At 43.2% G+C, this 24,685-nt stretch overlaps 1 protein-coding gene across 4 annotated transcripts in view; it reads right to left on the bottom strand.

The window, feature by feature from the left end:
- LOC106578662 (uncharacterized) overlaps positions 1–24,685 on the bottom strand; it is a 91,714-nt gene that overhangs the window by 43,399 nt on the left and 23,630 nt on the right. For all 4 annotated transcript variants that reach the window (XM_014157713.3, XM_014157711.3, XM_014157712.3 and 1 more), the window contains exon 2: positions 7,988–8,071. In XM_014157713.3, the coding sequence (XP_014013188.1) occupies positions 7,988–8,027 (40 nt within the window). In that variant the 5' untranslated portion in view covers positions 8,028–8,071. The remainder of the gene's footprint in view (positions 1–7,987; positions 8,072–24,685) is intronic.

Raw genomic sequence — 24,685 nt, forward strand, 5'->3', positions numbered from 1 at the left:
GGGAGAATACTGTAAGAACGGCCGATGTTCTGAATTCTGTCGCTGTACATTTAAAAAGTGCTGAACAAATAGTTATATTGACTACATCCATCCTAGCTCGCTCATTAATGTCTTAATCGAAATGATGGATTGCCTCTCATCCACTCCTCGTCCCCTTATGCCATAGTTTGTACATCTCAATTGTCAGTAGAAACCACATTTGTTTAAGCAAGTCAGCCATATCAGCTATGTTTTTTTAAAGGCAGTAAATGAGGCTGAATGAACTGTTTCGCTGCCAGACAAGGCTCCGCTGATAGCCAGGTGTAGCGTTGGTAAGGTGTTGGGACTGCTTTATGTAGGTCCTAACAGTTTGTGGGTACCGGTTGTCACCAGTATAGCGCAATTAACGTATTGTTTAGTGTTGTGTTGTGCATGAATTTGTTTTGTTTGCCCAATCAACATGTACAGTTGAAGTCAGAAATTTACAGACACTTAGGTTGGAGTCATTAAACAGATTTTTCAACAACTCCACAAATTTCTTGTTAACAAACTATAGTTTTGACAAGTCGGTTAGGACATCTACTTTGTGCATGACACAAGTAATTTTTCCAACAATTGTTTAGACAGATTGTTTCACTTATAATTCACTGTATCACAATTCCAGTGGGTCAGAAGTTTACATACACTAAGTTGACTGTGTCTTTAAACAGCTTGGAAAATTCCAGAAAATGATGTCATGGATTTAGAAGCTTCTGATAGCTAATTGACATAATTTGAGTCAATTGGAGGTGTACCTGTGGATGTATTTCAAGGCCTACCTTCAAATGCAGTGCCTCTTTGCTTGACATTATGAGAAAATCAAAAGAAATCAGCCAAGACCTCAGAATTTTTTTTATAAAACTCCACAAGTCTGGTTCATTCTTGGGAGCAATTTCCAAACGCCTGAAGGTACCGCGTTCGTCTGTACAAACAATATTACGCAAGTATAAACACCATGGGACCACGCAGCTGTCATACTGCTCAGGAAAGAGACGCGTTCTGTCTCCTAGAGATAAACGTACTTTGGTGCGAAAAGTGCAAATCAATCCCAGAACAACAGCAAAGGATTTTGTGAAGATGCTGGAGGAAACAGATACAAAAGCATCTATATCCACAGTAAAACGAGTCCTATATCAACATAACCTGAAAGGCCGCTCAGCAAGGAAGAAGCCACTGCTCCAAAACCGCCATAAAAAAGCTAGACTACGGTTTGCAACTGCACATGGGGACAAAAATCGTAGTTTTTGGAGAAATGTCTGGTCTGATGAAACAAAAATAGAACTGTTTGGCCATAATGACCATTGTTATGTTTGGAGGAAAAAGGGGGAGGCTTGCAAGCCGAAGAACACCATCCCAACCATGAAGCACGGTGGTGACAGCATCATGTTGTGGGGGTGCTTTGCTGCAGGAGGGACTGGTGCACTTCACAAAATAGATGACATCATGTGGGAGGAAAATTATGTGGATATATTGAAGCAAGATCTCAAGACATCAGTCAGGAAGTTAAAGCTTGTTCGCAAATGGGTCTTCCAAATGGACAATGACCTCAAGCATACTTCCAAAGTTGTGGCAAAAAGGCTTAAGGACAACAAAGTCAAGGTATTGTAGTGGCCATCACAAAGCCCTGACCTCAATCCTACAGAAAATTTGTGGGCAGAACTGAAAAAGCACGTGCGAGCAAGAAGGCCTACAAACCTGACTCAGTTACACCAGCTCTGTCAGGAGGAATGGACCAAAATTCACCCAATGTATTGTGGGAAGCTTGTGGAAGGCTACCCGAAATGTTTGACCCAAGGTAAACAATTTAAAGGCAATGCTACCAAATACTAATTGAGTGTATGTAAACTTCTAACCAACTGGGAATGTGATGAAAGTAATAAAAGCTGAAATAAATAATTCTCTCTACTATTTTTCTGACTGTTCACATTCTTAAAATAAAGTGGTGATCCTAACTGACCTAAAACAGGGAATTTTTACTAGGATTAAATGTCAGGAATTGTGAAAAATGTAGTTTAAATGTATTTGGCTAAGGTGTATGTAAACTTCCGATTTCAACTGTACATGCTAAAATTGCCACTTAACATATGGAATTGTTCTAAGATGGTCATACCATGGACCATTTAGCTATTTAATTTAGAATGTTTGGACCCATTTAGCTATCAAATTATACTTTTTTTAAATGTGTCCCAAAAAAACTTTTACATTTACTGAGCTTTCTTATACCTCCTAGATATAGGACAGACATTTCAAAACCTTATTCCTTATGTTAACTTTTTTGTTCCATTTATGAATGTTTTATTCAATGCTTTTCTATGGGCTATAGTAGTAAAGGCCAAATTCAATATTTTATCAAATCATTTAAAAAAAACCTGTGCGGCCTCGACATCCAGCGAAAAATCATATCGCCATTAGCATAACAAAATTGTATAATTTTTTTTTAAATTTTTTTTTAAAAAATTATATCGTTTTATAGATACACCTCTCCTGAATCGAACCACGTTGTCCGATTTCAAAAAGGCTTTACAGCAAAAGCAAAACATTAGATTATGTTAGAGGAGTATATCGTAAAAGTAGCCACATAGCCATTTTCCGACCAACCACATGCATCACAAATAACCAAAAAACAGCTAAATGCAGCACTAACCTTTGACAATCTTCATCAGATGACACACCTAGGACATCATGTTACACAATACATGCATTCTTTTGTTCGATAAAGTTCATATTTATATATAAAAACAGCATTTTACATCGGTGCGTAACGTTGACTAACTATTTTCCCTCAAATGCATCCGATGAAACAGAGCTACAATTTACTAAATTACTATTCGAAAACATTTTTAAAATGTAATATTGTCATTCTAAGATTTATAGATGAATATCTCTTGAAAGCGCCTGTAATGCCAGATTTAAAATTAACTTTACTGGGTAATCATACTTTGCGATGAAAGGGGATGCGATACTCTGAAAAATAGGCTAACGTTACAGGTCAGCGCCATCTTGGAACAATCGCATATCACATCTAGTCTTGTATACTATTGTCAATAATCCCTTACCTTTGGTTGTCTTCATCAGAAAGCACTTCCAGGAATCCCAGGTCCACAACAAATGTATTTTCGTTCGAAAAAATTACTCCTTTATGTTCCAAGAGCTTGTTCTTGTTAGCGCGTCTGAAGGCTTATCCAAATGCTCCGCCGGCCACGGGACAGCCATTTCGAGAAAATGCTTTTTTTTCCCATTTAGGTTCGTTCAAACATGTCAAACGTTGTATAACATAAATCTTCAGGGCGTTTTTCAACAAGAGAGCCAATAAGATTCGAGGGGGACGATTGCATTGTGTTTCAAAACGTTTCGAAAGGGGAGGGTAACCAGGGGCGCCGGCGTCAAAATGGTGATGGCCCTCTCCGTGTGACCACGTTCCACAGCGTCTCATTCATTCAGTTTTAACAGTAGGAGACTCAAACCACTTTGTAAAGACTGGGGACATCTAGTGGAAGCAATAGGAAGTGCTCAATGAACCATAGCTCACGGTGTGATTAATAGGCAACGTGATGAAGTTGAGTTCGCAATTCAGAATTCCACTTCCTGTTTCCATCTGTCTCGGGGTTTTGACTGCCATATGAGTTCTGTTATACTCACAGACACCATTCAAACAGTTTTAGAAACTTTAGGGTGTTTTCTATCCACAAGTATTAATTATATGCATATCCTAGCTTCTGAGTTTGACTAGTAGGCCCTTTAAAATGGGCACGAATTTCTTTCAAAATGCGCTGTGGCGCCCCCTATCCTAGGTGACCGTCAAGAGACCTGTTGAGGCTCGGGGGCAGTATTGAGAAATTTTGAAAAAAATATGTGCCCATTTTTAACTGCCTCCTACACCAACTCAGAAGCTAGGATATGCATATTATTAACACATTCGGATAGAAAACACTCTGAATTTTCTAAAACAGTTTGAATGGTGTCTGTAAGTATAACAAAACTCATATTGCAGGCAAAAACCTGTGAAAAATAGATTTAAAAAAAATTGAATTTTGTGGCTGTACTATTTAGTGTCATTGTTTTATAGATACCATAGTGAGAAAGGATTCATTTCGCAACTCCTACGGCTTCCACTAGATGTCAACGATCTTTATAAAGTTGTTTGAAGCGTCTATGATGAACAGAGACCGGATGGCAATGAAGAGAAGTTGACCTCCCTGGGATGTCGTCACTTCATTATTGGCTGCACCTGCGCAATCATGTGATGCGATACATTTTTCAAAGACGTTTTTCAAGACACAGGAGAGGTCGGGTTGAAACATTACTGATGTTTCACGTTAAAAATGGCTCTAAAGATTGATGCTAAACAACGTTTGACATGTTTGAACAATGTAAATAGATTCTTTTTTTTACTTTTCGCCGTGACTCCCCCCCCCCCCCCGCGCTACTTTTTAGTAGCCTACCGAAGCGCTAACAACATGGAACAACTTGGAGTTATTTGGACATCAATTATGAACTTTGTCAAAAGAAACCACATTTGTAGTGGACCTGGGATTTCTAGAAGTGCCAATGGATGAAGATAATCAAAGGTAAGGGAATATTGACAATAGTAATTTTGATATTACATGGTTACATATGGTGCTAACCTGTATAGCCTAGCCTATTGTTCTTAGCACAGCACCCGGTTTATTGCAAATTGTGATTTCCCAGTAAAGTTATTTTGAAATCTGGCATTGCAGTAGCATTTACGAAATGTTAAACTATGAATATTTGAATGACAATAATATAATTTACCAATGTTATCGAATAGTAATTTTGTGATTTGTAACGTTGTTCACCGGAAGCATTTGAGAGAAAAAAAAATCTGATTTTCACCGCTTCGGTAAAATGCTGTTTTTGGATATAAATATCAACTTGATGGAACAAAAAATGCATGTATTGTGTAACATAATGTCTTAGGAGTGTCATCTGAGGAAGATTGTCAAAGGTTGGTGTATAATTCTAGCTGGTTATCCGCTTATGGTGACGCCTGTGTTTGAATGGACAAAACATTACACACAGCTATTTTCAATGTACTCTCCTAACATAACCTAACTTTATGCTTTCGCCATAAAGCCTCTTTGAAATCGGACAATGTGGTTGGATTTAGGAGATGTTTATCTTTCAAATTGTGAGAAATAGTTGATTGTTTGAGAAATTGAAATTATTAGATTCTTGCAGTTTTTGAATTTCCCGCCGTGGTCTCTTGACAATGAATCCCGATATCGGGATAAGATCCCCAACAGGGGACCCATTATTTTTGTTGGCACAAAACTACCTCCATACTTCCATTTGTTTGTATGGGTTACCTTCAGACGAGTCCTTTGACACTTGTAAGGGTCGTAGAGCAAAAACGCAGTCTCCCCTTTCCATAGCGGGGACATATTAGTTTGTAGCTCAAACGGTTCGGACACTATAGACAGAATCTGGCACATCAGCGTTACCAACTTCAGACGAGTCCTGTGACACTTGTGGGGGTCGTAGAGCAAAACGGAGAACACCATCATGTTGATTTTTGGGATGTCTCATGGTCTGACCAACACCACTGTAGCTCTGCCACCTTTCACTGCAGAGGCGGAAAGCTGCCATAGGTGGATGCCTATGCTTTAGCCTCTCTAGGGTATGTGGGACGAAATCGTCCCACCTACTCAACAGCCAGTGGAATCCCGTGGCTATTCAAATACCTTAGAAATGCTATTACTTCAATTTCTCAAACATATGACTATTTTACACCATTTTAAAGACAAGACTCTCGTTAATCTAACCACACTGTCTGATTTCAAAAAGGCTTTACAACGAAAGCAAAACATTAGATTATGTCAGCAGAGTACGCAGACGGAAATAATCAGACACCCATTTTTCAAGCTAGCATATAATGTCACATAAACCCAAACCACAGCTAAATGCAGCACTAACCTTTGATGATCTTCATCAGATGACACTCCTAGGACATTATGTTATACAATACATGCATGTTTTGTTCAATGAAGTTTATATTTATATCAAAAAACTGCTTTTTACATTAGCATGTGATGTTCAGAACTAGCATACCCACCGCAAACTTCCGGTGAATTTACTAAATTACTCACGATAAACGTTCACAAAAAACATAACAATTATTTAAAGAATTATAGATACAGAACTCCTTTATGCAATCGCTATGTCCGATTTTAAAATAGCTTTTCGGTGAAAGCACATTTTGCAATATTCTGAGTAGATAGCTCGCCATCACGGGCTAGCTATTTTGACACCCACCAAGTTTGGCACTCACCAAACTCAGATTTACTATAAGAAAAATTGGATTACCTTTGCTGTTCTTCGTCAGAATGCACTCCCAGGACTTCTACTTCAATAACAAATGTTGGTTTGGTTCAAAATAATCCATAGTTCTGTTCAAATATCCTCTGTTTTGTTCGTGCGTTCAAGACACTATCCGAAGGGTGACGCGCCCGACGCGTTTCGTGACAAAAAAATTCTAAATATTCCATTACTGTACTTCGAAGCATGTCAACCGCTGTTTAAAATCAATTTTTATGCGATTTTTCTCATAAAAAAAGCGATAATATTCCGACCGGGAAACCCTGTTTTCGTTCAAAGACAAAAAATCTAAAATGGACTCTTCTCGTGCACGCGCGCCACAGTCTCATTCTCTGATCGACCACTATCCAAATGCGCTACTGTTTTTCAGCAATGGGCTGCAAAGTCATCATTCAACGTTCTGCCGCCTTCTGAGAGCCTATGGGAGCCGTAGGAAGTGTCACGTTACAGCAGAGATCCTCAGTTTTCAATAAAGAGAGTTTAGAAGGCCAAGAAATGGTCAGAGAGGGCACTTCCTGTAAGGAATCTTCTCAGGTTTTTGCCTGCCATATGAGTTCTGTTATACTCACAGACACCATTCAAACAGTTTTAGAAACTTTAGGGTGTTTTCTATCCAAATCAAACAATTATATGCATATTCTAGTTTCTGGGCAGTAGTAATAACCAGATTAAATCGGGTACGTTTTTTATCCGGCCGTGCAAATACTGCCACCTACCCTAGAGAGGTTAACTGACGGATATTGACTGGGGATTTTTTAAATTATGTTACTTAGTTTAACGCACGGGTGTGTCAATAGATTCTTAAGGATTTTAAGGAACAAACTAATGTAGCTAATGTACAGTTCTCCGAGTGTGATTAATGTACGGTACTACGAGTTTGGCTAATGTACAGTACTATGAGTATTAACCCAGTCAAAGCCGGGGGAGGGGGGTACTACTAAGCTATATAGAATTGTTTTAAGAAGGTCATACCAAGGATCATTTTGCTATTAGATTTTAATTTTAAGAACCCTTGAAGAATAAAATATATATATATATATATTAAAACATTATTTGATTTAAAAAAATTGGGCCTTACTGCTATTAGCTCATACAAACCCATTGAATAACAGATTCACTACATGGAACAACACATAGACACTATTTTAGATTTCGTTTTTGGGACAATCATAGAAAGTCAGGAAACATTATTACATATTTTTTTACATGTATTTAACTAAACAGACTCCATATGTACTTCCATAAAAGAAAATTGACCGGTACCGGGGGACATTCAGGCGAGTCTTGTGAGGCCTGTGGGCGTCCTAGAGCAAAACTGATATGTACATGTTCGTGAGAGTCTCATCTTCCCACAGAGGGGTCATAATAGTTTGTAGGCTAAACCGTTCGGACACTACAGATGATTTTGTGAGAAGACTGATTTTGGGGAAGTCTCATGGTCTGACAAACACCGCTATAGTTCTGTTACCTTTCACCGCAGATGCAGAAGTGTTACATAGGCGGATGCGGTGGATTGAGACACTCGTATTGATCTGTATTTATCTCACTGTGCTATGAGTCTCACTAATGTACAGTCAATTTTTTGACTGTATTCTATCTCAGTTAGTATGAGGACCAAGTCTTGTCTACTCACTCAGCAGCTGGCGGCGCAGGACCTGCAGGCTTCTCTTCATGGTATCATGTGGTCCGAGTCCTCCTCCACAGTGCTCATGGTTCTCTGTGGAACACAACCACACCAGAGAGAGAGATTAAGATACTGCAATGTCAGGTAGCACGGTTAGCTCAGGTAACTCAGTCAGATACTGATGTGATGAAGTGAGGACATAGAGGAAAAAGAGTGAGAGAGCGAGAGATTGAGAGGGGGGTGAGAGAGTGAAGATAGAGAAGATGGACAGAGAGACAGACAGAAAGAGACAGACCAACAGACAGATAGGAATAGAGATAAAATACAGTCAGAGAGAGACCAGGGCAGACTAGTCTGTGTTTACAATTGCTAATCAGTTCAGCCAAAAACAGAAAGAACTCAATATGTATTGAAAAAAAAGCCTCCCTCTGACAACAATAATAAAGAAATATTCACAGCGACAGGCATTAATACTTAGCCATGGAAAAGCAACATAAATCAGGGTTGGGTTAGACCTTAAATGTGTGGAGTTGGCTCCTTAACACTGCCTAGGCATTATTTTATATACAGTACCAGTCAGAAGTTTGAACACACATACTCAAAGGTTTTTCTGTATTTTGACTATTTTCTACATTGTAGAATAATAGTGAAGACATCAAAACTATGAAATAACACATATGGAAACATGTAGTAACCAAAAAAGTGTTAAACAAATCAAAATCTATTTTATATTTCGAGATTCTTCAAAGTAGCCATCCTTTGCCTTGATGACAGCTTTGCACACTCTTGGCATTATCTCAACCAGCTTGACCTGGAATGCTTTTCCAACAGTCTTGAAGGAGTTCCCACATATCCTGAGCACTTGTTGGCTCTTTTCCTTCACTCTGCAATCCAACTCATCCCAAACCATCTCAATTGGGTTGAGGTCAGGAGAAAAACCCTTGAATGAGTAAGTGTGTCCAAACTTTTGACTGGTACTGTACATAGACTTGGAATCACTGGTCAATTTAATCATGTTTAAATAATGTTTACATACTGCTTTACTAATCTCATATGTATATACTGTATTCTATTCTACTGTATTTTTGTCAATGCCACTACGACATTGCTCAATCTAATATTTATTAATTCCCTTCTTTTACTTTTAGATGTGTGTGTATTGTTGTGAATCATTTTTAGACACTACTGCACTGTTAGATACTACTACACTGTTGGAGCTAGGAACACAAGCACTATGCTACACCCACAATAACATCTGCTAAATATGTGTATGTGACCATGACAATTTGATTTGAGCTTGGTGTGATGTCATGGTTGTACTTTGATTGCATTATAAGAGTTATGATTTTCTAAGAGTATTCCCTTCAGAGTAGAGAGTTGATCCTCTTGAACCTACTTCTAGATATATCCTCCCACCACTTGGGATATTACTATTTGCAGCTCATCTTCCCAATTGGTTACCGCTTTAATATTCTCATCTTTGAATTCTTTGATAATTCTGTTTAGGTACCCCATTACATTCTTGGCATAGTTTGTTATATTTCTGAAGCTGTACTGTATATCTAATGTATGTTGAGTTTTATTCGGTCCCACTGATTCAGTAAGATAGCTTCTTACTTGGGAATGCAGTACTTTGGGGTCAGCCTCCAAGTTCAATTAATAAACTACAGCTCATCCAAAACAATACTGACACAAACAAAAAAGTCTGCCACACATCACCCCCATCCTTGCTGATCTCCATTGGCTACTTGTTCCTCAAAGAATTTACAATACAATTCTCATCCTCGTCTACAAAGCCCTATATGGCATCGGACCCACCTACACTCCCCCTATGAACTTCCATGTACCCTATGTTCAAGCCACGCCAAACTCCTACATGCCCCTAGGACAAGGCTCCCCCAATTGGGGACCGTGCCTTTTCCTCCCACGCACCACACCTATGGAACTCCCTTCCTAATAATCTCAGGGCTGTTCAGACTGTTGGGGCTTTTAAAGCAGGCTTGAAGACTCATCTCTATCAGCTGACCTACAATTATGTCCCCCCTCCTAGACTTTGATTGTTCCTTTCATGGTATGGTTAGATATTGTCTTGCCCAACTCACGCCTCTCCCTTGTGATTAATGAGCTAGCCTAGGTTACCCCCGCTTTTGGCCTATTACCTACCTGTGTTGCACTTCCAGCCCAGTCCCGATCCCAGCGACCCACTGATACCAACCGCGGTACTGGCTTAGCAGTTGGCGGTCGACAGCTGGGGTGAGAGAAACCTTTACAAAAACCACCCATCGGGACATCCAGCTCAGGGGTAGGGCGACCCGTAGTTCATCAGGCTCTCATAGTGCTAGAATACCAGGGGAACTTGAGTGGTGAATACACTTTCTCTGCTTGGCAATTTGTTATTATTAAATAAATATTTGTTTAACACCCACGAGTGCCAGCCACAAACCCTTCACCCACCTGTGGACCTGGAGTTACTCAACGTAATGGGACCTAGTGACCCATGAGACGAGAGGTATAGTCACCGTGTAAGCCTTCACCTAACATCCTAAGACATTCTATAGACAGCCCAAGCAAAGAGAGGAAGTTCTCTGTTCTATTTCGGTCAGGGGCCCTCAAGAGGAAATCCACTGCCTGTTTTTATTCAAGCAAAAAACCCTTTACAATGAGTCTACTATCCTATGAATACCCTAGCTCCCAACCTTGAGCAATCCCAATCCTGTTCCTCCCAAGGAAATTCCAATAATATGATCTTGCCCCTGTGGGTAAAGAACGGAGGCTTGCCTCTAACTGATGTCTAGAAGAATTCTGAAAAGTAACAGACTCCAACCCCAACAACAATGTTCCAAAAAGTAAAAAAATAGCAAAATGCCCCAAAAAGAGAGAGGTCCAAAAAACAATCTCTCCGCAAAAACAAGCTCCCCACCCCCATCGACCTCCAGCAGTACGTAAAATGAGAGGATTGATGGAAGTTCATGTTGGATGGCTCGTCCTTCAATCTCTGCTACTTCCCGGTGCCCCGTCTCTGGCTCTGCTGATGCTGTTCGGCGGTGAAGGTGCTGATGTTGGTAGTGCGTGGGGCTGGCTTTATGATCCTCTGCTGATGCTGTTCGGCGGTGAAGGTGCTGACGTTGGTAGGGCGTGGGGCTGGCTTTATGATCCTCTGCTGATGCTGTTCGGCGGTGAAGGTGCTGACGTTGGTAGTGCGTGGGGCTGGCTTTATGATCCTCTGCTGATGCTGTTCGGCGGTGAAGGTGCTGACGTTGGTAGGGCGTGGGGCTGGCTTTATGATCTTCTGCTGATGCTGTTCGGCGGTGAAGGTGCTGACGTTGGTAGGGCGTGGGGCTGGCTTTATGATCCTCTGCTGATGCTGTTCGGCGGTGAAGGTGCTGATGTTGGTAGTGCGTGGGGCTGGCTTTATGATCCTCTGCTGATGCTGTTCGGCGGTGAAGGTGCTGACGTTGGTAGGGCGTGGGGCTGGCTTTATGATCCTCTGCTGATGCTGTTCGGCGGTGAAGGTGCTGATGTTGGTAGTGCGTGGGGCTGGCTTTATGATCGTCTGCTGGCTGTGGAGTCATTCAGATCTCCCCTTCTGTTCTTCTTCCCCTCAAGTCAAGACTCAGCTTTTCTGGCTTTCTGCTCTCTCTGTCCCAGAATCAGTTGTAGCTCAGCAGGGGTGAGTGTTACATCCATCCCATGGTTCACAACAATATACATATATTTGTTTTGTTTAATTATTATAAAGTATATGTTTTTATTTTATGCACTTTGAGATTATTCTTGTATAATGAAAAGTGCTTTACAAATGTAATTTATTATTATAATAAGTAATTGTAAAACTGAAAGTTCTGGAGGTTATATCTTCTATAGATTCTCAGATGCATCTATCACCTTGTCGGTGAACATCTGGTGGTACCTGGTCAGTCCTTTATCAGCCCATTTGTAAATGTATTATCAATTATACTGTACTTGGTTTAAAGTCGGCGTCCATTACAATTTTTCGCAGGTGGATAATGTCTGTTTGGATAAGTTTTGGTGACCTTTATGGTGTTATTTCTACAGGTATGTTCTATCTGCTTCTGATTTCCCAGTATTTAGTCTGTACCCAGATACAGCATTGTATTGTTTTATTTCATCCATCGTGGCGGGAACTGACTGAGGTATGTTGTTAGATAGAGAATCACGTTGTTTGCTAATTTGGGTTCTTCCTATCCGATCTGTAGACCTTGAATTTTCAGATTGTTTCTTAGAGGATCTCTCTGTCGTGTCCCCTTTAGAAGGTCAAAAGAGCGCAATAACGTACCATTTACTATTATTCTGGCATTTGGTGTTACGTACATCATTTGCAACCTGTTCAAGAAAGTTTCACAAAAGTAAAAAAAAAAAGGCCATGACACCCTTTCAAAGGTTTTCTCTGCATCTAGAGCTAGCATAAGCAGTTTATACACTGCTCAAAAAAATAAAGGGAACACTTTAACAACACAATGTAACTCCAAGTCAATCACACTTCTGTGAAATCAAACTGTCCACTTAGGAAGCAACACTGATTGACAATACATTTCACATGCCGTTGTGCAAATGGAATAGACAACAGGTGGAAATTATAGGCAATTAGCAAGACACCCCCAATAAAGGAGTGGTTCTGCAGGTGGGGACCACAGACCACTTCTCAGTTCCTATGCTTCCTGGCTGATGTTTTGGTCACTTTTGAATGCTGGCGGTGCTTTCACTCTAGTGGTAGCATGAGATGGAGTCTACAACCCACACAAGTGGCTCAGGTAGTGCAGCTCATCCAGGATGGCACATCAATGCGAGCTGTGGCAAGAAGGTTTGCTGTGTCTGTCAGCGTAGTGTCCAGAGCATGGAGGCGCTACCAGGAGACAGGCCAGTACATCAGGAGACGTGGAGGAGGCCGTAGGAGGGCAACAACCCAGCAGCAGGACCGCTACCTCCGCCTTTGTGCAAATAGGAGCAGGAGAAGCACTGCCAGAGCCCTGCAAAATGACCTCCAGCAGGCCACAAATGTGCATGGGTCTGCTCAAACGGTCAGAAACAGACTCCATGAGGGTGGTATGAGGGCTCGACGTCCACAGGTGGGGGTTGTGCTTACAGCCCAACACCGTGCAGGACGTTTGGCATTTGCCAGAGAACACCAAGATTGGCAAATTCGCCACTGGCGCCCTGTGCTCTTCACAGATGAAAGCAGGTTCACACTGAGCACGTGACAGACGTGACAGAGTCTGGAGATGCCGTGGAGAACGTTCTGCTGCCTGGAACATCCTCCAGCATGACCGGTTTGGCGGTGGGTTAGTCATGGTGTGGGGTGGCATTTCTTTGGGGGGCCGCACAGCCCTCCATGTGCTCGCCAGAGGTAGCCTGACTGCCATTAGGTACCGAGATGAGATCCTCAGACCCCTTGTGAGACCGTATGCTGGTGCGGTTGGCCCTGGGTTCCTCCTAATGCAAGAAAATGCTAGACCTCATGTGGCTGGAGTGTGTCAGCAGTTCCTGCAAGAGGAAGGCATTGATGCTATGGACTGGCCCGCCCGTTCCCCAGACCTGAATCCAATTGAGCACATCTGGGACATCATGTCTCGCTCCATCCACCAACGCCACGTTGCACCACAGACTGTCCAGGAGTTGGCGGATGCTTTAGTCCAGGTCTGGGAGGAGATCCCTCAGGAGACCATCCGCCACCTCATCAGGAGCATGCCCAGGTGTTGTAGGGAAGTCATACAGGCACGTGGAGGCCACACACACTACTGAGCCTCATTTTGACTTGTTTTAAGGACATTACATCAAAGTTGGATCAGCCTGTAGTGTGGTTTTCCACTTTAATTTTGAGAGTGACTCCAAATCCAGACGTCCATGGGTTGATAAATTGGATTTCCATTGGTTATTTTTGTGTGATTTTGTTGTCAGCACATTCAACTATGTAAAGAAAAAAGTATTTAATAAGATAATTTCTTTCATTCAGATCTAGGATGTGTTGTTAAAGTGTTCCCTTTATTTTTTTGAGCAGTATATTTTGTCAGCAATCTGCTGGACATTATATTACTTAATATATTTGCAATAATTGATGTAAGCATGTTTTGGTCGTCGTTCAGTAACGATATTGGTCAATACGATGCACATTCTGCTGGATCTTTACCTTCTTTATGGATAACAGTAATAATAGACGAGTTCCAGGTTGGTGCGTACTCTCTATTGTCGAGGGCCCAGTTGAGGGCTTCCAGCTTTACATAAGAAAGGTACTACTTCTTGTTTGAATTCCTTACAGAATTAATTTGTGTATCCGTCACTTCCTGGGCATTTCTCTCTTTTTTAAGTAGCTGTCAGTTCTTCAGTTATTGGTTTGATTAACTTAGCATTTTGTTCATCACTTCAGAGAGATGTATTTTTTCTAAGTATGTTTGTATTTTCTCTATGTTAGATGATTGTGCCGCTGTAGTATAGAGTTAGAATTTGACAAATTCATTAGCTATTTCAGTTCTTTTGGTGAGGATTCTGAGTTGTTATCTTCAATTCCTGGTAGGTTGGTATGAAATTTAGTCCACTGCACTCACTACCTGGGCTGGTCAGTAAAAACAATGATGGGTCTCTAAACATTGAAGAGTAGGTCTGTAGTGTACTGAGCTAGAACCCTATGGGTCCTGGTCAAAAGCAGTGCACTATAAAGGGAATTGGGTGCCACTTGGGACGCAAACAGTGTTTCTTTGTGATCATGCAATGAGAGGGAGAGGGATAAGCAACACAAGCACAACAGCACAGTGGCATTGATCATTTAATAATTTATTGTTCCTTGTAAATATAATCACGTTTATAATAGACTGGATGGAGATATGCACGCTGCAGGCTAGAGGTCTTCAAGGGTCCAAAAAGTTGGACCTGTTTCGAAAGGGACCAGGGGTTTTCCTACCCGGACCCAATATGCAGATCCAGACCAGGTCTAATCCGAGTAACGGAAGCAGCTGTACTAACTTGAGCTGGTAAAGCTTGAGAGGAGGGAGAGAGGTCTCGCTGTAGCTGTGCGACTGACACAGGGAGACCGGAGCGAGAGACAGCAACCAGACAAGTTGACTTGCACTATAGTAGACTAATAGCTGTTATAGCTAGGTTATCTATCATCAAATATGATTACGTAGTACCTGTCTTGACTGCATCAAACCGGGAGAGGCTAGAAAAGTTAGCTAACGTTTGCTAGCTAGGCTAACTGAGGATGCAGTGCATGCACTTTCTAATCCTACAGTTACAACAATACTGAACAAAAATATAAACGCAACATGCAACAATTTTAAAGATTTTATTTTGTTACAGTTCATATGAGGAAATCAGTGAATTGAAATAAATTCATTAGGTCCTAATCTATGGATTTCACCTGACTGGGAATACAGATACGCATCTGTTGGTCAAAGATACCTTATAAAAAATGGACCTCACAATGGGCCTCAGGATCTCGTCACGGTATTTCTGTGCATTCAAATTGCCATCGATAAAATGCAATTGTGTATGTTGTCCATAGCTTATGCCTGCCCCATACCATATCCCCACCACCACCATGGGGCACTCTGTTCACAACGTTGAAATCAGCAAACCGCTTGCCCACACGACGCCATACACGTGGTCGGTTGGACGTACTGCCAAATTCTCTAAAACGACATTGGAGGTGGCTTATGGTAAAGAAATGAACTTTCAATTCTCTGAAAGGAACATTAAATTATCTGACAACAGCTCTGGTGGACATTCCTGCAGTCAGCCTGCCAATTGCACTCCCTCAAAACTTGACACATTGTGGCATTGTGTTGTGTGACAAAACTGCACATTTTATTAGAGTGGCCTTTTATTGAAGACCTCTACTGCAGGCTGCAACTCAACCAACCTACTACCAGTCATATTTGCATTTGGATGTATTTTCCAACCACCTGAAAAGATCAGCTAGCTGAGTGGCTGTGTTTTTGAGACGTACAATTGTGGCATTCCTTTCATTAGAGAAAAAACAGGTGTGTATCATGACTCTAGTCCATAGAGAGAGAAAGAGAGAGTGGAGAGGCTGTGGATTTAACTAGCTGAGACAGAGGAAAGCATCAGGCTGTTCACACATTGGGAGCTGTAATAGAAATAGAATTACTAGCATGGGTAAAGCCCCTCAGACCACTGCACAAATTACAGCTGGACACAGAGTCAGAGAGAGATAATGTGTTATGGCAGGCCGTGTCATGGTCCTTAAAGTCCAGGAGCTGGAAGGAACAATACTCCTAAAACAGAGCATTATGTCAGGGTATGTGTTTGAAATATGTTGCTTAGAAGAAGAATCAAAATACCCACTTCTATAGGATATAATAAGACAGAATATACATCCATCCAAAGATGCAAACATGGGGAATAATTCACAAATCCACACAGAGGTAGATCCACAAAGATCCTATAAATCAATTGGATATGAAATGGTATTGGAATACCCTCCATCTGTGTATTTTCTGTGTCAGAGACAGCTAGCAGCTCCATGACATTCCAGCCTTTTACAGGAGAAAAACAAATCAACAGCTACATGGCAACTGACACACACACACACACACACACACACACACACACACACACACACACACACACACACACACACACACACACACACACACACACAGTGGCCATTGCCATGGCAACTCTAATAGTAGGCCTACATTATATATTCAAATCTCCTTGGTGAGGACAAACTCGGGTCTCCATTAGAGAAAAAAAAAACACAACCCCCAAATTTCTAAAAGAGAAAGACAAAATAAAGCACTCCCCATTGGGACTGAGAGAATAAGACTTTCAGAAACCATCCCCTTCCTCCTAGCAGCTCAGCCTTTGTGTTTGGGCTCATGTTGACAGCCCTTTGGGTCCCCAAAATACCTTTGCTGCTGCTACTTGGAGAATGCAGCACTGAATAGTGAGTCTGGAGGGGGGCACAGAGTTTACGCCCCAGCCAAGGTCGCTCGAGATTGGGTAGTGAAATATAACACTGTCAATCCGTCTCCCCCGGGGTACAAGCCCGCAAGGATAACAATGCCTTTTCATTTTGGACTTCTCTCTATTTTACTTTAGGGGTCTAGCGTCTAAGGGTCTGGCTATATGCTTGCATGAAGCTGCACTTTCCATAACAAGAGAGTAAAGAGAGCGAGGTGGGAGGGAGTGAGGGAGTCACTGAACGAGTGGACAGGGTTGTGCTCTGACAACAACCCACAGATGACCCAAAGCCCTAATCACACGCTTTTATGGAAGCTGTTGAGCTGATATTTTCCTCACTCCAATACATGGATCTCAAGACTAGGTTTATCGGCTTGTTACAGGTGCATTGAATTAACACACTGTGTGTGTGTCTCAAATAGCAACCTATTCTGTTCCCTATATACTGTAGTCCACTACTTTTGACCATTGGGTTCGGTCAAAAGTAGTGCACTATGTAGGGAATAGGCTGCCATTTGGGATTCAGTCGCTGTGTCTATCTGAGGGCGGTCGGTAAATAGAGACAGAGAAATTAGGAGAGACGTGCTTCTGAATTCATTACACAGATTTATGAAGTCAAACCTCAGTCAAAAAGTATTACAGAAACAAATCAGAGAAAATATGGCCGCCGGAGGTGTTACATGGACTTATCACTTTTGTTTCCTTAACTTTCTATCAGATAGCTGAAAAGCAAACATGCGCACATTGTCACGATGTAGGTTGCCCCATGTAGGCTGCCCACATTGGCAGATGCACATTTGTTATTTCATAGGAATTTATTTATTTATAATTTATGACATTTAAATGTAATGCATTAATTGCATAATTTTCTAAACATGTAACACTGTATCAGAAAAAAACAAAAAAAATACACATATTGGGCATCACACAACAGAACAGTAACACTGAACAGTTACACTCTCAATAACTGTTGCATCAAAAGAACTGGGTGCAAACCACACCTCCAAATATTCTAATGAGCCCCGCCACTAGCTGTGCTTGGTATGGCCTAGCCTGTGCTGGGCTTGTTGTTGGCTAGCCCCTGTTGGGCTCGGTGTGGGCTGGCCCGTGTTGGGCTGTGGCGGGCTAGCTTGTGTTGGGCTGGAGTAGGATTGGTGGGGACTAGCCTGTGTTGGGCTTGTTGTGAGCTCGCCCGTGTCGAGCTGGTGTTGGCTTGGTGTGGGCTAGCCCGTGTCGGGCTGGTGTTGGCTAGCCGTGTCGGGCTGGTGTTGGCTTGGTGTGGGCTAGCCGTGTCGGGCTGGTGTTGGCTTGGTGTGGGCTAGCCCGTGTCGGGCTGGTGTTGGCTTGGTGTGGGCTAGCCCGTGTCGGGCTGGTGTGGGCTTGGTGTGGGCTAGCCCGTTTCGGGCTGGTGTTGGCTTGGTGTAAGCTAGCCGCGTCGGGCTGGTGTTGGCTTGGTGTGGGCTAGCCGTGTCGGGCTGGTGTTGGCTTGGTGTGGGCTAGCCGCGTCGGGCTGGTGTTGGCTTGGTGTGGGCTAGCCGTGTCGGGCTGGTGTTGGCTTGGTGTGGGCTAGCCCGTGTCGGGCTGGTGTTGGCTTGGTGTGGGCTAGCCGTGTCGGGCTGGTGTTGGCTTGGTGTGGGCTAGCCCGTTTCGGGCTGGTGTTGGCTTGGTGTGGGCTAGCCGTGTCGGGCTGGTGTTGGCTTGGTGTGGGCTAGCCCGTTTCGGGCTGGTGTTGGCTTGGTGTGGGCTAGCCCGTGATGGTCTGATGTGGGATTGCTGGGCAAACCTGTGCTTGGATAGCACCTTTTGGGCTGGTGTGGGCTTGGTGTGAACATTCTGTGGGCTATCCCATGCCCACCTTGGCCACCGAATACCCACATGGGGCCAATGGGTGTCATGTTTGCTAGGATAGATTTAACAACTTTTGCATAAACCACATTTCTCCATCATTTTAATCCATTTTAATATTCTAATTCTAAATGTAGAAATAGGTCAATTTACAGTAAGTACCAAAAGGCATCCTATTCACTATAAAGTGTGCTCTCTATATAGTGCACTACCCATAGGGTAGAAAAGAAAATAGGTGCCATTTTGGAAAATAAAAGAAAATAGGTGCCATTTTGGAAACAGACCGGTTACATTAGATTAGAAAAGTGGATTTCCAGTGGACCTCATTGACGTGATCTCAAGGGGTTTCATGTGATTGCGACAAGACTCGAATGCCTATCTCCACCCCATTCTCCCAGAGGACCAGCGAAAAGTGATGTTTCTTCCCCCCTTCGATGGGAATCAGTAAACAGTTCCTGATAACATGGCCTCCCTCCTGACGCAAAGGGCCTCATTCTCTCCATGCGTTTCCTGTGCTGCTGTTTGTGGGGAGGATGAGTCTCAGAGGGCCATGACTCAGAAGTGCTGATGTCTCAGGCCCCCCCCCCCCCCTCCCCTTGTGCTCTTAGTGACCTCACAGTAGACCCAGGGCTGGACCACTGCATTTGGGGCCCATTTTGCCATGGAGCTGAGAGAAAAATCACTGAGTAGTTTGGTTATTCGGCCCTGAGCAGACCAAGGGTAGTTGGGCTTTCATAACAGGAATTCACGTAAGACCCTGCTGAGGCTGATCCTCCCCCCCCCCGGCAATAGATGACGGGCCTGATTACAATGAACAATTCCATTATGAAACAAATAACACTTCTTCTTCAAGCATGTGCCACAGCAATAGCTAAGAGCCAGTAAGCAGTGACTCAACCACAGAGTAGCCAATTGGTTGATGGTGCCACTGGAGTGCTGCTGTGATCACTTAATTGGCCAGCCAGCCAGCGAAAACAAATTGAATGTTTACTACAGTATCGATTTGCTCCAATAACGGTCCCTGATGAAATAGCACCAGGTATTTACCACAAGCTCTATAGAAAGGAATGCTTAGTTCTTCAGCATCCCATTCCTCCTCTCCACCACGCCAAATGTGTGTCTGCAGGATGCTATGGTGCTGAGTCACTGGCAGCGCTGTGCTGTGATTGAACGCTGTCAACGTCATTGGCCATGGCCCCGATGGCAGGATGAGTTGCGGTTGCTATGTCATGCAGGCTTGAGGCGGTTGGTGCTGGCTGCACGGGTCATCAATCAGCGCAGCCTGCCCCCACTTCTCCGCCACTCCCCCCGCCAACCAGCTAGTAAATGCCAGGCCATTAAAAGGACATTAGACTCCCAGCATGCCATTCGCCCCGATGCGGCGGGAGGTGGGGACATATCATCACTTCCTATCAACCCTCACTGACTAACTGGTCTGGCTACCTGAGTCTCTTGCCACTTACATAATCATGGAGGATTCTCACATACTGTACTGCCTGCCTGACTCCCTGTCTGTCTGTACATCTCAACAACCAGTCTAAACCCTTTAGAGTAAATGGATAGAAAGGAGTAGCAACAGCTGATTTATAACGTTGCTATAGTCTCCTCGTAAGTGGCTCGTAAGTAGCAATTCTGTTCTATTTGTAAAAGAAGAGTATCGTAACGGACACAGTACACAAAATGCCTCTGCAAGAACATTAATCACCAAAAAGAGACCCACCACTGGCATAAAATACAACCGTTTCTGATAGGATAATTGACATCATTTGAGTCAATTGGAGGTGTACCTGTGGCTGTATTTCAAGGCCTACCTTCAAACTCAGTGCCTCTTTGCTTGACATTATGAGAAAATCAAAAGAAATCAGCCCTCAGAAAAAAAAGACCTCAGAAAAAAAATTACAAAACTCCACAAGTCTGGTTCATTCTTGGGAGCAATTTCCAAACGCCTGAAGGTACCACGTTCATCTGTACAAACAATATTACGCAAGTATAAACACCATGGGACCACGCAGCTGTCATACCGCTCAGGAAAGAGACGCATTCTGTCTCCTAGAGATAAACGTACTTTGGTGCGAAAAGTGCAAATCTATCCCAGAACAACAGCAAAGGACCTTGTGAAGATGCTGGAGGAAACAGGTACAAAAGTATCTATATCCACAGTAAAACGAGTCCTATAATCGACATAACCTGAAAGGCCGCTCAGCAAGGAAGAAGCCACTGCTCCAAAACCGTCATAAAAAAGCCAGACTACGCTTTGCAACTGCACATGGGGACAAAGATCGTACTTTTTGGAGAAATGGCCTCTGGTCTGATGGAACAAAAATAGAACCGCTTCGCCATAATGGCCATCGTTGTGTTTGGAAGAAAAAGGGGGAGGATTGCAAGCCGAAGAACACCATCCCAACCGTGAAGCACTGGGGTGGCAGCATCATGCTGTGGGGGTGCTTCGCTGCAGGAGGGACTGGTGCACTTCACAAAATAGACGTCATGATAATGGAGGAAAATGATGCGGATATATTGAAGAAACATCTCAACACATCAGTCAGGAAGTTAAAACTTGGTCACAAATGGGTCTTCCAAATGGACAATGGCCAAGCATACTTCCAAAGTTGTGGCAAAATGGCTTAAGGACAACAAAGTCAAGGTATTGGAGTGGCCATCACAAAGCCCTGACCTCAATCCTATAGAGAATTTGTGGGCAGAACTGAAAAAGCGTGCGCAAGCAAGGAGGCCTACAATCCTGACTCAGTTACACCAGCTCTGTCAGGAGGAATGTTTCCCACTTATTGTGGGAAGCTTGTGGAAGGCTACCCGAAACATTTGACCCAAGTTAAACAATTTAAAGGCAATGCTACAAATGACTAATTGAGTGTATGTAAACTTCTGACCCACTGGGAATGTGATGAAAGAAATAAAAGCTGAAATAAATCACTCTCTATTATTATTCTGACATTTCACATTATTAAAATAAAGTGGTGATCCTAACTGACCTTAGACAGGTACGTTTTACAAGGATTAAATGTCAGGAATTGTGAAAAACTGAGTTTAAATGTATTATGCTAAGGTTTATGTAAACTTCCGACTTCAACTGTACACCTGCCAATAGCAGTTTGTGTAGGAGTGACATGGAGCGCAGCAGCATAGCAGCGTAGTGAGTGGGCACCTTGTGTGTGTGTGTGTGTGTGTGTGCGTCACAGAGTCTGTGTGTGGTCGGCTCCACAGGCTGAGTCTGCCAGCTCAGCTCTCATAACCCCCCCCCCCCCCCCCCACACACACACACACACACACACCTCAACCGGAATGAATATCTTAGTCATTTACTTGAGTGCCTCCACTCAGTAAAAACCACAGCAGCACCTGCCTGCAGTAGAAAGGAGAGTTACGGGAAGTCCAACAACACCTCCATCGTCCCCATTACTCACTATCCAAGCCTGCCCTCTGACGAAGACCATTCATCAGAGCAGCTGTGACCAAGGTCCTGTGTGTGCATTTGTTTGTGTATGTGTGTGAGCGCGCACATGGGTCTGATTCATTATTGACAAAAGGTACAGCTCGCATAGACTTCAAATAGTATTATGGTCAGCAACAAAGATAACAGACTAACTGACTGCATGCCACAGAATGGAAAACAATCCTTTAACTGTCTGCAGGCAAACTGTCAACACCAATAATGGGACATATAGTTGACGTGGGTTGAAGACAGATCTGGTTGTCTGATGGATAGCTCAAGGGTGCACACACGCATGCACAAAAATCACACAAACACACGCAAACGCACACTCAAAGTGCTAGCCCTATATCAATCTGATATGCCTAACATCTAGCCATTGCATAGCTGTCACACATGCCTTATGTCCCTTTAGATTTATTGGGACGAGCAGTGAAGACAGAGATATTGGGATGCAGCTCGTCTCTCTTTGGCAGCATCCCTGTTGTAAACACTGTATATCTCTCCTCTCTCTCTCCCACTCTCTATATCCACCTTATCTGAGTGGCACAGCGGTCTAAGGCACTGCATCGCAGTGCTGGAGGCCTCACTACAGACCCGGGTTTGATCCCAGGCTGTATCACAACCGGCCGTGATCGGGAGTCCCATAGGGCGGCGCACAATTGGCCCAGTGTCGTCCGGGTTAGGGGAGGGTTTAAATAAAGGTTAAATAAATAAATAAATCTCTGTCCTTGTGTGACCCTGCAGACAGTAATAATATGATTGACTGCTGCCGTGTTGTGTGGTGCTGCTGATTAACAGGAAAGTGAAGCTAGCAGCGCATCACGTCCTGCTACGCCTGTCACAATCACTAAGAAAATAATACAGCCGGAAAATAGAGAGCGTGGGTTGTGATTGACATCTAAATTCACCACACTTTACACAAAGCCTGATGATGATGCCTGTCAGAATTGCCTGGCAAGACAGTGTGCATCCCAAATCCTCCAGGAGAATGCTGGGCTGTGGTTACTGTAAGACCTTTTTTACTGCGTTTTACAGCTTTTCCATTGATCATGTTGTATCTGTCGCCTACTGATGAAGTGAAGAAGTATTGTGTTGATAATTTAATATACTTCATTTCTCCCATCCAAGTGAAAGATGAGAAAGTTCCAGAGAGAAAAGAGGAGAGAAAACAATTCAAATATCTAGAAGAATAACTCAAGGATTAAACATCTCTGTCATTTAACAAATGCATCAACATGAGATTAGAGCAGAATCTGTTTCCTCTTGTCCCTTGTGCAAATTTCTGACGCAAAGGGCAGACGTTTCAGCTCTAGTCAAGTTCAAGACAAGCCCCTTTACATCAACATCGTCTAATCGTTACAGTTTAAAAATTGTTGGCTGGATCTGCCAGATAGACACGTTAACTCAGCCACTCCTGAGTGAAGCACATTGATTATTGGACTAGGCGATCAATGAGACCTTAGTAGCAGATAACGAGCATGTAGCCTTTTACCCTTGATCCATCCGATGCCTTGCTGTCTAGTGGGCGGGGCTACTCAGCTGTGAAAGCTGCTTGATTGGCACTTTGAATTCCTTGATAAAACATTGGTTTGGTTTTGTAGGTGTTGTACTTGGGTGACTTAGTATGCAACCGTTGGCTGACTGTGTTGGGTGCTGTGTTGGGTGTTCAGCTTGCGCTAGTGTTGATATTTGAGGCTTGGTTAACTGCATGAGCAGGTAGTCAGTCGATACAGTGCCGTGTTTCTCAAGCTTGGCTCTTTGCGTAGTGGGTGGGCGGGGATGTGTGTGATGGAGTACCTGCAGTGGACTGCTTCGGTCTGTTGATTGCCTACTGTGGGAGTGGGAGAGGCTGTGATAGCTGTGCCCTCCGATCTCATCTCATAGCCTCAAACACAACTTGACCCGCCCTACTCCCGTCGAACCCTCCTTTATCTCCCATGTCCCCTTGGTCTTCTCCCATTTACTTGCGTCCCTCTCTCTCTCTCCTTTCCCTCTCTCATCTTCCCTTAGACAAGCTTGATCCCTCCATGTCCTAACTCTCTGTTGCATTGACTTCAGAAACGACTTGTATTGATGCTCAGAAACAATCATCAGCTGACATGTACTGACATCATATTAGGACATGCACCACTTCTGGGACATTAACATCACAGCACCAAGCATCTAAAAAATATCCTCTTTGAAATGAGCAGGGACACTGTCTGGCAATACCAAAAGCATGGATTCACAGGGATGTTCTAAAGAGGAAATATATGTATTCTTCTGACCTTTTCAGGCTGAGAGTGTCAGTGTGACTTACGTCAATAGGGGTGGTGTGTGTGTGTGTGTGTGTGTGTGTGTGTGTGCGTGTGTGTGTTTGTGTGTGCGTGTGTACGTGCATGTGTGTGTAACGGAAAGGGGGATCCTGTAAGACCATGGACGTGTGTGTCTTCGACCGATCTGACAATCAATCTGCAGTGGGGCCTGACACC

The sequence above is a fragment of the Salmo salar genome, chromosome 19, assembly GCF_965601325.2.
Source record: "Salmo salar chromosome 19, fSalSal1, whole genome shotgun sequence".
In the NCBI taxonomy this organism is placed as follows: domain Eukaryota; kingdom Metazoa; phylum Chordata; class Actinopteri; order Salmoniformes; family Salmonidae; genus Salmo; species Salmo salar.